Below are 13968 nucleotides of genomic sequence, written 5' to 3'. Positions count from 1 at the left end.
TAATATTGGGGCCAAGAAGTCTTTGGGTGCATTTGGACCAAGGAAATGGAACGTAAGGCACTGTTATTTCATTTGTCAGCATTACTTTTCCATTCAGTGATGAGGCTTAAAACCAAAGTGCTCCTGTCTTTTATGTCCAGACGAACACTCGAGTACATTTACTTTCTTATTTTATCATGTACTTTACTGTCGTTGCTGTCTGACATTAATTTGAAAGTATCTCTAGACTTGCTCTAAAAACCAATGGACAGTAAAATGGAAATTATACAAAGCAACAAGTTACGAATCAGTGAAAATGCCTTTTAAGTTCAGATAGAGTTTGTATGCTCTATGACTTAACAGATTGCATCAGGACATTTATAATTTATATCCGATTACCCTTTGTAGGCGCCAGCATTTGAATTCAGATTTTCTGTTTGGGTCTTTGTGTAGCTGTAGGTCCACAGCAAATTGTTGAGTAAATATGAATGATAAAAACCTGCCGGTATTTTGATGTAGATAGCAGCACTATTGTGGTGTATAAGCTGAAGGTGCGCACTAATGTGCGAACAGCTGGTATTTTAGCTTGGCAGATTAAGCCCATCTGATGCCCCGCATTGGAACTGGAACTTTTCATTTTATGTCTGATGCTGCTTTTGCACGGGACATTCATTTCTGTTTTCATTCACTAGTTTAGTAACAAAAAAGTCCAAACTCCCCGTGATCAAACAAAGTTTGTTAGTTCAAGGAGTTCATCCAAGTTATAAAGTGATTTATATCTTAACAGATGTCTGAGCATGCCGAGCTGACGTTCAGGGCTGTGCATTTAATATTTCTGTTCATTAATTCACTGTATTAGATCTGCAAACATAGACATGTGCGCCATTGGCAGAAGCAAAGTTTAATTTCCAGGGGAAAAAGATTTGATTATGCCATATTAATTACAAGTTATTTTTCCCCTCTCTGTGATTAACCGAATATTCATTACTTATTTTTTCCTGCCTTTCAAGCCTGTGGTCCAATCATCATAATTTTATGCTAGCATTCATACTGTTTGTCTTTACTCAAGCCAAATGTGCATTTCTATTTTTTTTTTTTTTTTTTTTTAAATTTTTACCTGAACAAAACTGGCAATGAAAGGAATGGAAAAATAGGTTGCATTTATCGTAGAAAAACATGACATTTTGGAGTATGTAACAGATGTGTTCACATCATGTTTTTGGTAACCAAGATGTAGAGAATTTAGACAAGTTGGGGTTTTAAAAAAAGTCTCCCTGCTCAGTCATTCATTAATCAAATATACTTTCATTAACTCTTATAGATAGCTGACTGTTAAAATCAAGCAGAAGACACTTCTACTATTAGACAATCTGTTTAATCTAGGAGGCGAGAGGAAACCTACTGTACAAACACGGTTTCTTTACATTTTCCTGTAACTGTCTTAGACCTTTCTACATTCAGCTGATCGCCTTGAACAGAATTACGGCTCGGTCTTGATGACTCTGTTATATAGACCATGGCAGTACTGGAGATAGTTATTCTCATGCAGCAGCTGGGAGGAAGTTAATCCAGTCTGTCTGGCAGACATCGATATCTTAATAGCATTAGCCTGAGCATTTTTTCCCCTTGATTAGGTACAAGCATCAGATTTTAAATATAATAGCCACATTCATAAGATAACTTTACAAAAGCTGGTTGGATATCTACTGTGATAACTTGCTGAAGACCGCATCTGCCTTTGATAGATCAAATTACTTGTCTGTAGTGTTAACTGTGAAGTAAACCTTATTATTGCAATACCTCATAAAGACTACTCTAAAACAGTCAATTAAAAAACAGATAGTTTTCTATTTATATAGGATTAGGCCTAAAGGTACGTGATACAATTTATAGAAATTGTGGATAATGCTATACTGTAAACCTGTATGAATGTTCTTTTATTTTCGTCTACATATTTTACCTAAGCCTTAATGATTTACCTTCTCCAACAATTTTTTTTAAAGCCTTGTTTCACGTTCCTACAAGCTTGATAGCTTTGCTTGTTCTACACTGAGCTTTTGGAGTTAGAGGACCTTATTCTTCCTGACCTCCAGCTATGCTTTACCTGAAGTGTAACTACAATAAGTGTAGTGTGTAATAAATCTGAGTGTTACAGATTAAAATAGTATGTAACCTTAAAAAGAAGAACTTTAAAAAGAAGTTTAGTTGAAGAGTATTGGGTAATGACTCTAACTCACTGGTGATGACCTGAAAAGTCTTATTTTCAATGTAGTGAAAACTCTTTCACTACCCTTGACTCTTCCAGTCAGGTTTCTTATATTTTATAGATGTGCCTCGGAAACACAGCTTGAAATCCCCATGAAATCGAAATTGAACTTTTGTGACTTTTAGTACGAATATGTTCTCAAGGGTATCCATAAGCTAGAGCGCTTCAAAACAATGACAGAATACGCATTTAGAAGATGTATGCATTCAAAATTTACAGTCTCTCTCTCTCTTCCACCAGTAGGGATCAACAGTTTTGATGACATCATTCTGCACTTTAGCTTCTCATCAGATTTTCTGTACAATCAAATGCTCTGTAGAATCTGAAGTGTCCCACCCTCAACGTTGTAAAGATCACCTTGCCTAAAAGCTATTGGATATTTAAAAAGGGGGAGGAGCCACTCTGTCCCCCACTGACTTCGTGTTTCAGTGGAAATTTGGTCAACACATCGAATAACGTTGCGCTTTTCAAGGCACTTCACTGGGACTTGAAACTAGATTAAAAAGACACAGCAGCGCCTGCACTTCCTGCGAGTCCTAAAGAAAAACCATGTGTTCTAAGCTACTGGTGGCCTTCTATCACTCTGCTATAGAGAGTGTTTTAACATACTGCCTCACAGTGTGGTATGGGGGCTGCTCAGTGGCTGACAAAAAAAATCTCTACAGAGGGTCATCAACACGGCGCAGAACATCATTGGCTGCCCTCTCCACTCATTACAAACACCAGCTACCTATCCAGAGCAAAAAACATTGTTAAGGACTCTTCATTACCCCGCTCACTACCTGTTTGCCCTCCCACCCTCGGGAAGGTGATACACGGCAATTAAAACGCGCACTGCCAGATTCTTGAGCGGTTTCTATCCAAAAGTCATCCAGTCCTTAAACTAAGGACTATTTGCACTATTTATATACGACACTTACTGTGGACTGTCATAGCTGTTTGAAACCCTTAAAACTTGCTCTTTGTTATTTTAACTGCTGCATTTATGTATGGGATGTGATGGTGTGCTTTATGTGTGTGCATGTATTGTGGCACCGCTGAGCAGTTTCTGAAATGCAGTTTCGTATTTTGATGCAATGACATTAAAGGTTTCTGGTTCTATTTCTAGATTACATGAATTGCTTCTAGAAAGATGGTACAAACCTCATGTTTAGCGGACATGCTAGTATTCTAATTGTTCTGTTTGTATTTAAGGACTAATGGGATGTTGAATCGTTTCTTCACAGATAAGATCATTCGGCATAGGGCTTGCAGTCTGAAGGACACGGCACATGCGATGATTGCCTCCGAGCTGGACCCAGAGTTTGACCGCACGTGTGAGGAGATTAAAGAGTCTCGAAGGAAAAGAGGTGAGTTACCTAGCTGCGTTAGTCGCTTGTCTGACTGAAAGTTGTTTCACTGTTCAGTTCATTAAGATGAATCTATTTATTATGCAAATTTCGACCCTTCTCCCCTTCCTGTCTTTTTCCATTACTTTATTTTTTTACATTTCCTGAAACTTAGTTGAACATAACTTTGTCATTATTCATTGCAGTCAGGTCGATCTTTATTTAGATAGATAATATTTTCATTGCAATATCTTCAATTGTGATAGTCATAGCATTAGCAGCAGGCAGCTGCCTCTTCTCTTTAGCTCATTCATCACAAGGAGAGAAAGAAATATAAGAAATTTGCTTTGCACCTTGAGGGCCAAATAAACCAGTGTAATTGTAAGGTATTCCCTATAATCAGAGTCTTCTCACTCATAATTCTGACTGTAAACCAAGACAAACCGCCTAATAGTCTCCTCTAGGTCTCTTCAATTTCGCTTCATTTGCACTCTATAGAGCTGAATGAATTTTGCAGGCTATAGATTGAATTCTGGTGAATATTTTATGTGGTGCACTGGAGATGTTAAAGGTATCAGTTCTGTAGAGTGACTATAGTGCATCTCATTTCATTTGCAGTCTATTAATTCAGTGTTGTATTAAGGTAAGTAGAGCCCTCTCTATCAGCAAAAAGCACAAAGGCTTGAACGAGTCAAGAAAGGACGTGTCTTCATAGTTACTTCCTGTCCCTTTATCTCATGCCAATACTTTATTCACCCGCTAATGTGTAAAGATACACTCGGCCACAAGCTTACACCTTGCAGCTCTTCTGTTGTCTTTGCCCTGTCGTCAGTGTTTCTGTAGTAAGTGCTGCCATTTGACCCCCCCCCCCAGAGTTCCAGATGCCGCAGCAGCCAGCTGCCACTCCAGCATCTGTAACAAGTAGAAGGCCTGTTGGTCCAGACGAGACCACTGGCAGCACCGCTCAGGCTGATGTGGTGGAAAAGCAACACAACAGTGAGTACATAAAAATGCACACCACCAGCTGAGACGATGTTTAGGTATTACAGCCAAAATGGCCGGCTGGTTATGTGTTTTCTAAGTGTAAGGTTTAGAGACAAAACATGTGATCAAAAGCTAAGATGATAAAATCTTAAAATCTCAAGGGCAGTGGTAGCTCGGTGGTTAAGACGGAGTACTGATCGGAAGGTTGCGAGTTCAAATCCCAGCACCCAACACAGTGGCATGTGTTGTAAAATTCTTACACTTTAACCTAGGAAACCCCCCACACCCCTCCCACCCAAATCCCCCCACTCCCCCTTGTAGCTTTGGACCCCTGTAGCTTTGGCAACTTGGGTTTTGACACATATAGATTGGATGTGTGGGGATATTCTTTTAATCTGCTCAACTAGAAGACAATTAAAAGCCCCTTTACATTTTATTTTCAGAATCCTTTGTAACAGAACGTTGTGCGGAGTCTGTTTAGATCAGTGTGTCGTATTCTTATGATTATTAGCATTACTGTGTTTCTCAGGACACAATGAAATATTATAAGGCCATTTTTTTTGGACTTGTGCCGTTAGCCATCTGTATGGCACCACTTTGAAGCTCATCCTCCAGCCCTGTTGCTGAGGGCTAATCAGTCCTTATAAAAGGCACCCTCCAGACAAGAACTGTGTCCATAAAAGTGCACAGCTGCTCAGAGCAGCAGCACACGGCCTCCTCATTACACACACTCTCACTGACTCCCCTGCGGAGCAGGATGGCTCACTAGCCAGTTCCACACAGTCAGGACAGAGCTATCCTGAGGCGTGAGGGGACTCGCAGGATGACACCACAGCAACGAGGGTGTAAGAAGTAAGCTTGGTATGCATTTGATTTAGTCACATAGAGAAGGCAGACTACAGACCCGGGGGGACATCTTATTGGGTTTAAGGCATCACTGCATGATTTGCTGTTTAGCACATTGATTGAAGGGATTCGGGTCTTTGGTTTTGTGTGAAAGGCTCACACAGCAAGAGCAGATTGGACTGTAATTCTGTGGAAAACATATTTGCATTGTTGTTGTAGGGTAACTAAACTTTTTTATTTTTTATTTTTTTTTTAGTTCTCAGCCAATAGGGGCTCATTAGATTGAGAAGAATATTTCAGATAGTGTAATTGGATAGTGCCAGATGGGCTTCAGGACATCGATTAATCATTTTTGCACTTGCAGTGGACCTGAGGAAAACTTGGAGAGTAATGTTGCTATATCTCAGAGTAAAACATATGGCACCCCTCCACGATTTGCCGTTTTCTATCTCCTTGTAATTTCGTTTTATTTGATTTTGCAGTCATTTTCAGGGGCGAGCAAATGTGATGTCCAGACTTTTTGGGATAATCACTTTCCAATTTGGCAGTGAAAAAAATCAAGGATTTTGACATCATTTTGATTAGGTTTTTGTGCCCAGCGGACACCTGTGTGAATTGTTCACACCTGCATTTAGTTTTTAAAACATTCAGACCTCACTGGATGACTGGACATATGACATATATATATATCGTCTAGCTATTATCTACTATTCACAATGTCTGTCCAGCAGACTCTGCATATATTATATTGTTCTTATCTTGGAAGTTTTCCAGTCTTAAACTAAAACTTGATTATACTAACCCGTTTTGATAACCTTGGCCTGCTTTTCAGCTGTTTTGGTGAGAACAATTACTAATCAATAGAATGCTGTAAAACTATCTGTTAGGCTTTTAATTCAGTTAATCACAAATTTCTGCTATTATTAATAATGTATGTTGCTTTATAAATGAATGTAGTATGTCTTTAGAAATCTGTGTTAATGATAAGTTAGGAGTTTGTTGCAATGAAGAGACATTATTCACAAGAAAGCGGATGAAGGAAAGCTTGGTATTAAAGGCTTCCTTTTAACAAACCTTTTCAGCATTACACATGGGACAGTGCAGATCAGTAGGGGCAGGTGGTCTCCGGTTATTTGATGCATGTGCTAATATTTGTGTGCAAACCTAAGAACATCGCAGTAACTATAATACATTATATTTTTCAACATTTTTCAGCCACTCATTCATTTATCTCAGGTATTTCTGAAACCGGTGTGATCTCATTAAGGGTCAGTGTGAAAATGAATTATAATTGTTTATGGAATAGATTTGTTTTCTATTAACTGTGTCGCAGAACCTGCGTTGTCGTCTTGTATTAGAGGACGTTACGAGTTGTGCTTCTCTGTATCGATTTACATGTTCTAGTAATAAAGCACTGTTAACTCCACGTTGTGGTTGCAATGGATGGAGTGGACTGTTATGTTACTCTGATAATGTCTATTGAAGTCACTGCACGTGTGTGTGTGTGTGTGTGTGGGGAGGTTTCTTTAAAATGAAGTTGCTAGTACTGTGTGCAATTAGCATGAATGTGGCGTGAATATTCCAGCTGCTGTTTCTTTGACTGCCACAAGGTGGAGTATGTCCATCTGGAGATTGTAATTTAGTGGCTCGCATGCTGAGCCTATAAACTCTACCAGTCCATCTTGTTCCTGGGGGGAAAAAATGGGTTGCATCCCTGAGACATGAGAAAATGACTGCTAGCTGCAATAAATATTGCTGGATTGGACGCAAAGCTTTTTCTATAAGCCTCTGTAATGCATCTTTTGGGCGCAATGATTATGATGTATCCATATTATAAAAACTGCTTCTTTGGCCTGTTTTTGGACATTGACGCACACAATGCTAGTGATGTGGAAAATACCTTTTCTAAGACCTTAAGGATACTTTGTGATTTAAGACAGCTGTAAATATTTGGCACCTCACCCTGGATCTCTGGATCGGGTGCATACGTGTGCATAATATGTGCATACCACTGCCTTAATTTATGCGTTAGTAAACTTTCAGGGTTGAGCAAAAGAGTGTTTCTGGACAGTTCACGTAGCCGATCCTTCATTTTATTTTCAAGTTTCTTAAAAAGAGGGAAAAAAAAAAAAGTCATGATACATGATTCCATCTGAACATTTTCCCAATCGTTGTCTATTTACAACAGCTTTTCTCCTTTTGTTCATAAACATGCAATTTAATATTTTTTTCCCCCCTAAATGAATAGCGGCCGTGAATATTCTATGACAGACAACAATTCGAAGCTGGATTTAATAGGACTGTCTGTAATTTTTTTCCTGCACAATACAAATTGCAGTCTGTTTTTAATAAAGCAGTGTATTCTTTCTAATCACAGATGATTACAGTTTTCATTTTTCATGACCGCTGGTATTGCATAAATTTGGCCTCACGTGGAGTTTGCTTTTTTGCCTCCTAAAATGTGTTAAATCGGACCGAACGCGTTTCGGATAATTCGTCTCTTGTGATGACGTAATTGTATATAATCGCCTATAAGTGACTTAACATTAGTAGTATTGATATCATGTATTCTTCTTATACAGTAATGCTCATCAGTTATTCATCATAATGCATCGGTTATTCTCATAATGCTCTCTCTGTCTTTGTCATAATTTGGCATAACTGTCTAAAGGGTGTAGTCAGTCAGGCACAGCAAGCACAAGGCTCATTATCACGGAGTTATTTCATCGCTCTTTCTGATCTGGGGCTTTTGTAAATATTCAATTAGATGGGGAGTTGGATGTTATATGCTGTAGTAGCAGTATTTTGTGTTGCACAGTTGCCCATTATTACCCGGAAATGGCGGAAAATGATACGCCAACTTGTACAAGCATCAGGCTTACTAAATAGGAACATTTTCCACTTTGGAAAAGTTTATTCAAAAGATTTCTTTAATCTAATATTTTGAGATGAGCATGAGATGAATGCTGCATGCCAGAGCACCGTTCCAGTTAGCAAGCTGACATGCAGTAATAATTTTAAACGGTCAAAATAAGGTTATCTATTTTTTTTTTTTTTTTTTTTTTTTTTTTTAAAAACAGTAACATAATTCTGATGTAATGGAGTTAAAAAAATCCGAACCAATTGACACATCTCAAAAACTAATTAAAAAAACAACGGGAGGAAAAGTGAATCCACCAGACCATAGTACATCTCTGCATTATGTTTTCGGGTTGTTTCTGCGTCCATCCAAACAGGGTTTGTTTGACAGAAATGTTACTTACACGTTCATGTTCAGGAAGTCAAGGGCATTTTCCCCCTCAGGCCGTCTGTCTGTAGGAAATTCTTCTTGGTGCAAAATCTCAAAAATAAGTGTAGTGTTTGTATGGACTTAAACTTGCGGTTGCAATAGTTTGTGTGACTGTGCACTGTTGTATAGTTTCTAGCTGATGTGTTTTTGTCTACTCAGTGTGGTCAGGGTGACCACCCTCAGCATATACAGTAAATAGTTTTCACAAAATACCTAAGAAATCTAAATAAAAACACGGATATGTTCCTTTACTTATTATGCTAGTGCTGGTAATGGATGAAACATATAAGATCATTCATTATGTTAATATACATATATACATATACACACTTATATACGTGTATAAGTGTATAAATGTATATATTATATAAGTATCCATTTTGTTTTAATGTGTGTATCCATGCGTATATGTATATATACGTGTGTATGTATGTGTGTGTGTGTGTGTATATGTATGTATGTATGTATGTATGTATGTATATATATAATATAAAATGTATGTTTTCTCCAGGAAAATACTGTCTGCCTTGAATTATATATAGTTTTCCTGTTTTGAAGACATTAGGCAGCTAATTTACGTAATTGTTAAGATGAGAGAAAAAAAGTAGTCATTTTAATAGCACAGCAACATAAAGGGATTGTAGAGATGCACTGTTGTTGTTGTTGTTGTTGTTTTTCTTATTATAAATAAAACAGTCCCATTCTAGGCTGCTTGAATAGACTGGATCGTTTTGTTTTTGAGGTGACCATTATCTCATTTCTGCCAATAAAATTCTGAAGTCTAATTGTGCTATAAAGAAAAAGGAAAATGATCGATTTTCTACTAGAAATTGTAGTTTCTCTTGTGATTCCTCTTCCTGTCCCATAGACAACAGATATGACAGTGTTTTGAGGCTAACGTTGATTTGATCTAAACCAGGATTTAGGCAGACTGCGGGCCAGATGCCGAACCAGAGGATTGAACTGAGCACTTGCAAGATACTGTAGCAGAACCGATCGATGGGGGGGGGGGGGGGATTACATAACTAATAAGCTTTCTCGAAATGGGCCGTATAATAACACTACAGGTTCATTATGCTGCATGTTTTCTTGCAGAAGCTGAGATTAATTAGGTGAAAAAAACTTAAGATCGAGAAATAAATGTGTGTCCATTATGGATATTTATGACTGTGCCTTTTGAGTTGCTCTCTGCTTATATTGTGATATAATGTGACAAACTTCAGATAAAGTAGGGAAGTTATAAGAGTGAAGTTTTCAAACAGTGGCGTCTCACTCGAGCCATATGGCCTGAAAATGCACGATGGATAAAGCACAGCACACAGTGAGACCTGAGCTGTAAAGCTCTCGTCAAATCCCCATTTGTTCCAGGATATTAATCTCAATGCTTCCTACCCATGCCTCCTGCTAACATACGCTCTTGCTTTTCTTTTTCCCCCTTGCTTTTCACCCAGTCTTTAAATGTTTTCTGCCAGTCTTTGTAAATGACACAAGCTCAGATTTTATTTAGATTTTAACAGATTTTCATTTTATTTTTAATTTTCTTATTTAAAATAAATAAATAAATAAATAAAATTTCCTGGTAATTTGACATCTTTGCCAGATTTTGAAGGTTTTTGGTTATTGCTCATTTGTCCATTTTAAAATGTTTTACCTGAATTTGACATTTTGGCTGGAACAGTCAGTGAAGGCATCAATATTCTGTGAGACTGCGAGTTAAAAGTTTATACTTTTTAAAAGGTTTCCCACCTCTATAAGACACATTTTGTTTAATGGGCTTTCAGCAAGATTCTCATTTCGTTTTAGTAGCTTGCGCTTGTTACTCCTCGTGATTATTTGTTGCATCAGGTAGTAGTGTGCTTTGGTCTGTGGTTATTGGTGGCGAACTTCATTGTTAACTCTGCTTCTTTACTATTTAATCTAGATTGCTGTGGCGCTAAACATTTTATCCAGTCGATCATTCATTATTTTCCAGAATGCAGTTCAAATAGTTCAAACCGATGTCCCAACCTTTCTTTGTTGCAATTGAGGGTTTGATGTCGATGTTAATTTCCACTTTGTTTGTGGTTTCTGACTCTGATCAGTAAGTCCGTGGGGTTTGATCACTGGTTCAGGTGAAGTATGCACCTCCAGTTGTGATTCACCAGCTGGGAAATGCCTGAATTGAATTAGAGACTCGGCTCTTACGATTTTCAGTATTACCACCTTGCGTACCTTTCTATTTCCTGCCTTTTCTCTCTTTCTCCATCTCGCCTTCCTTACGGACAGTAAATGGCACACAGGTGCATCATATTGCTCGTCCCTCTCTGTCTGTCGCTCTCTCCCTGGGCTTTAGGTAATCACAATCCCAGCTTGGTGTTAATCCAAATTTCATGGCCTCCTAATGGTGTCCATTAAAAGTATACTCTGTAGACAGCATGCCTCGTCTGTCATGTCATTCAGCACAAACGCTAGTGTGGAATGCACAGCAGTTGGCAGTGAAAGTCTCTGAGCCAGCCAAGTGATTGCAATATATCTGATGTGGGAGCAGTGCTCCAAAACCATTGCCAAAGAGCCTTCATCCCTCCATTGTCTGGGCTTAACTGGAGATCTGACTCTGGTGGTAGTGACTAATTTTGTCGTGATTTGACCATAAATGGTGAAGGCCAATGAAATAGAAAAATTATTTGTTGCTTTAATTGAATAATAGATTTAATCCCTAAACCATTGTATAAATCTTTTTTTCAGGACAGAAATATTACATTTCCAGTAACAGCCAATACAACTCTGCTAAAAGTCTTAAATAACTATAGACACAAATTTAGGCACCTCGTGTTTCAATGTTAAGCCCGTTTTACTCTGCTGTCAAAGCTTTTCTTTCACACCAGCCGCTTCTCAGACACAGAGCATTCACTGTTCTAGTAAACATAACATGGAAATACCGGTCAGCTCCAGAAATGTTGGAGAATGAGTTTGTGGTTAATTAGCTTGAACTCACTCTGAAAAATCGTATGCGTATGGATTGTGTATGTTTATGATTTTTGTTTCAAATGAACTGTGTGTAGTTCTTTGTGTAACCTCATTTTTGTGAACATACGGTAAGAAACAGACTGTAACTGTGTCAGCGTACAGTACTCAGCGTAAATTATTATAGATTATTAGAAATATTTCTACTGTGATCATAGAAATGTGAGATTTTCAAACATCCTGACAAAATGATTATAATTTTATTTGGTTGTAGCCTTTAAGCAATCCCAGAGGCACACTGGTACTGTAGAACTATGGGCTGAAATACCGAGCTGGCATTTTTCCCATTATTTCTCTATATTACACAGTCAAACACTTAAGTATGTGTGCTTCCACCGACAGGAGGAACGCTTGTTTGCAGTGGAAAATGACACTTTATTACGCTACATTAAATAACTCCCACCCCCAAATTTCCTAGTGGTTAACCGAATATCCGTTCATTAACTTTTACAGATATCCGAATAATAAAATCAGGCAGAAGGCTCATTCCTAATTAAAATATTGTTTAAATCCTAATCAGTAGTAGTTGCTATTTCTATTTGGGGTTTTTTTTTGTTGTTGTTTTTTTTTCCTATCTAGCTAAGCATGCTCTTTTGAGCTCTTTGAACAACGATTGTTAGACACAGGCTATTAAAATGTAGCAACATGCATTAGAATATCTGTAAACTCAAAGCATGTTTCTTTACTAACAGCTAATTGGCAAAGGGATCTTTGGCTTATAAACAAACATTTGAGAATGTCTTTGCTAAAACCCTGATTGCTTTTAAGTGTGCCTTTCAGCAGCGTAATGTTCATTTCTCCAGTCTTACTAGCTGGCTGGCTCCCTACACACCCACACAAATAAATACACTCACAGTTTGAATGCCCTGCTGATTTATTTTTTTTTTCTTCTTTTGAGCTGGTGGAACAGAAGTAGCACAGATGCTGGTGAGATGCATTACCTCTGGGCATGCTAATGTACGCCTCGCTGCAGGAGGTGAGTGCAGCTTTTGACTGATTCGCTTCATTTCCAGAAGCATGGACTGAATCATCTATCGATCGAGATGCCTCATTAAGTGCCACTGCTATGTGATGCAGGGCAGAGTGACAAACAGTGTCCTCACTCAAGGATGACCTTTTTCCACCCCCCTCCCCCCACCCTTATTTTTCTTCTTCCTCTTCATCTTTTTTTTTTTCTTTCCTTTTTTTTTTTTTTTTTTTTTTTTTGCCAAAATACTCTCAGCGGCATGTTGGCATGTTGTTGGAATTAATTTTTTTTTTTAGCTTTTGTGTTATCGATCTGAATTCTGGATTTTAAAATAGTGCTGCTGTTATAAAACCTTTTTTGTTTTGTGCTTTGAGTTTATGTGCACAAAAAGCTTAGACTATACTGTGCACTGTATGCTCTTCCATAAACATATGGTTTCTTTAAATCCTCCAAATTAAGTGTCATCTGATTGTTTCTGTAAATCACAGGCAAACTGTCTGCACTTACAGGTTGCCTTTTTTGTGTGAAAATCTATTAGACTTAACGCCAACGATTTGCTCTAATCCAAGATCTTGGCATCCACTGGGTAATTTTAAAACAGCCCAATCTGGCAACCCTGTAATTTGCGCTTGTGTCTGCTGGTCCTCCCTTCAGTGAAACTGTTCATAATGTGATTATGCTATCACTGCCCCTGTCGATCATTTAGCGCTTGTTGCTGTTCCCGTTTATGACCACTAGGCGCAATAGTAACTCTGTATGTTCAAGTTCAAGTGGTTTTATTGTCATTTCAACCATATACAGTTGGTACAGAACACAGTGAAACAAAACAATGTTCCTCTAGGACTATGGTGCTTCATAAAACACACCAACCACATGAGACGTCATGTGACGATCAAGCTTCTATGGAAGCTTGCGGCCCTAAAATTGTTTGACGCCGGCTTATATCTGTCAAATAGTGACACTTTAAATAATAATAATAATAAAAAAAATCACTGGTCACTCAAAAGAGGAAACTAAAATAGAAAGACCAAAATATTATCAGCTTTAATTTTGGCAGATATTCAGTCAGCAGCAAATACTTCATTAATGATGTCAGCACACTTCTGTCTTAACGATGGTTTCATAGTACAGAAGACTAAGCTCATGTGGAATGTAGAGCTTTTCTTTCTGTGCCAAACCTCCTTCAATCCAGCGAGTACACTTAAAGCATATGGGCCTCACCCTGCTGTCTCTTTCTCACCCTCAAACACTTAATAACATTCACAGCACGTCACACCTACTGCTATGTGGACTTTTAAATTAGGCC

The 13968-nt window shown here is 38.1% G+C and overlaps 1 protein-coding gene across 2 annotated transcripts in view; it reads left to right on the top strand.

Moving 5' to 3' along the window:
* Positions 1–13968, top strand: part of atad2b (ATPase family AAA domain containing 2B) — a 78998-nt gene that overhangs the window by 40948 nt on the left and 24082 nt on the right. Inside the window, exons 23-25 of one of the 2 annotated variants that reach the window (XM_053613844.1) lie at positions 3472–3594; positions 4447–4569; positions 12594–12671. In XM_053613844.1, coding sequence (XP_053469819.1) covers positions 3472–3594; positions 4447–4569; positions 12594–12671 — 324 coding nt within the window. The remainder of the gene's footprint in view (positions 1–3471; positions 3595–4446; positions 4570–12593; positions 12672–13968) is intronic. The other variant, XM_053613845.1, reaches the window with a different exon arrangement.

This window comes from Ictalurus furcatus, chromosome 25 (assembly GCF_023375685.1).
Source record: "Ictalurus furcatus strain D&B chromosome 25, Billie_1.0, whole genome shotgun sequence".
Classification (NCBI taxonomy): Eukaryota; Metazoa; Chordata; class Actinopteri; order Siluriformes; family Ictaluridae; genus Ictalurus; species Ictalurus furcatus.
Note: the sequence above shows the minus strand (reverse complement) of the source record. Positions and strands in the feature narration are given on the sequence as shown.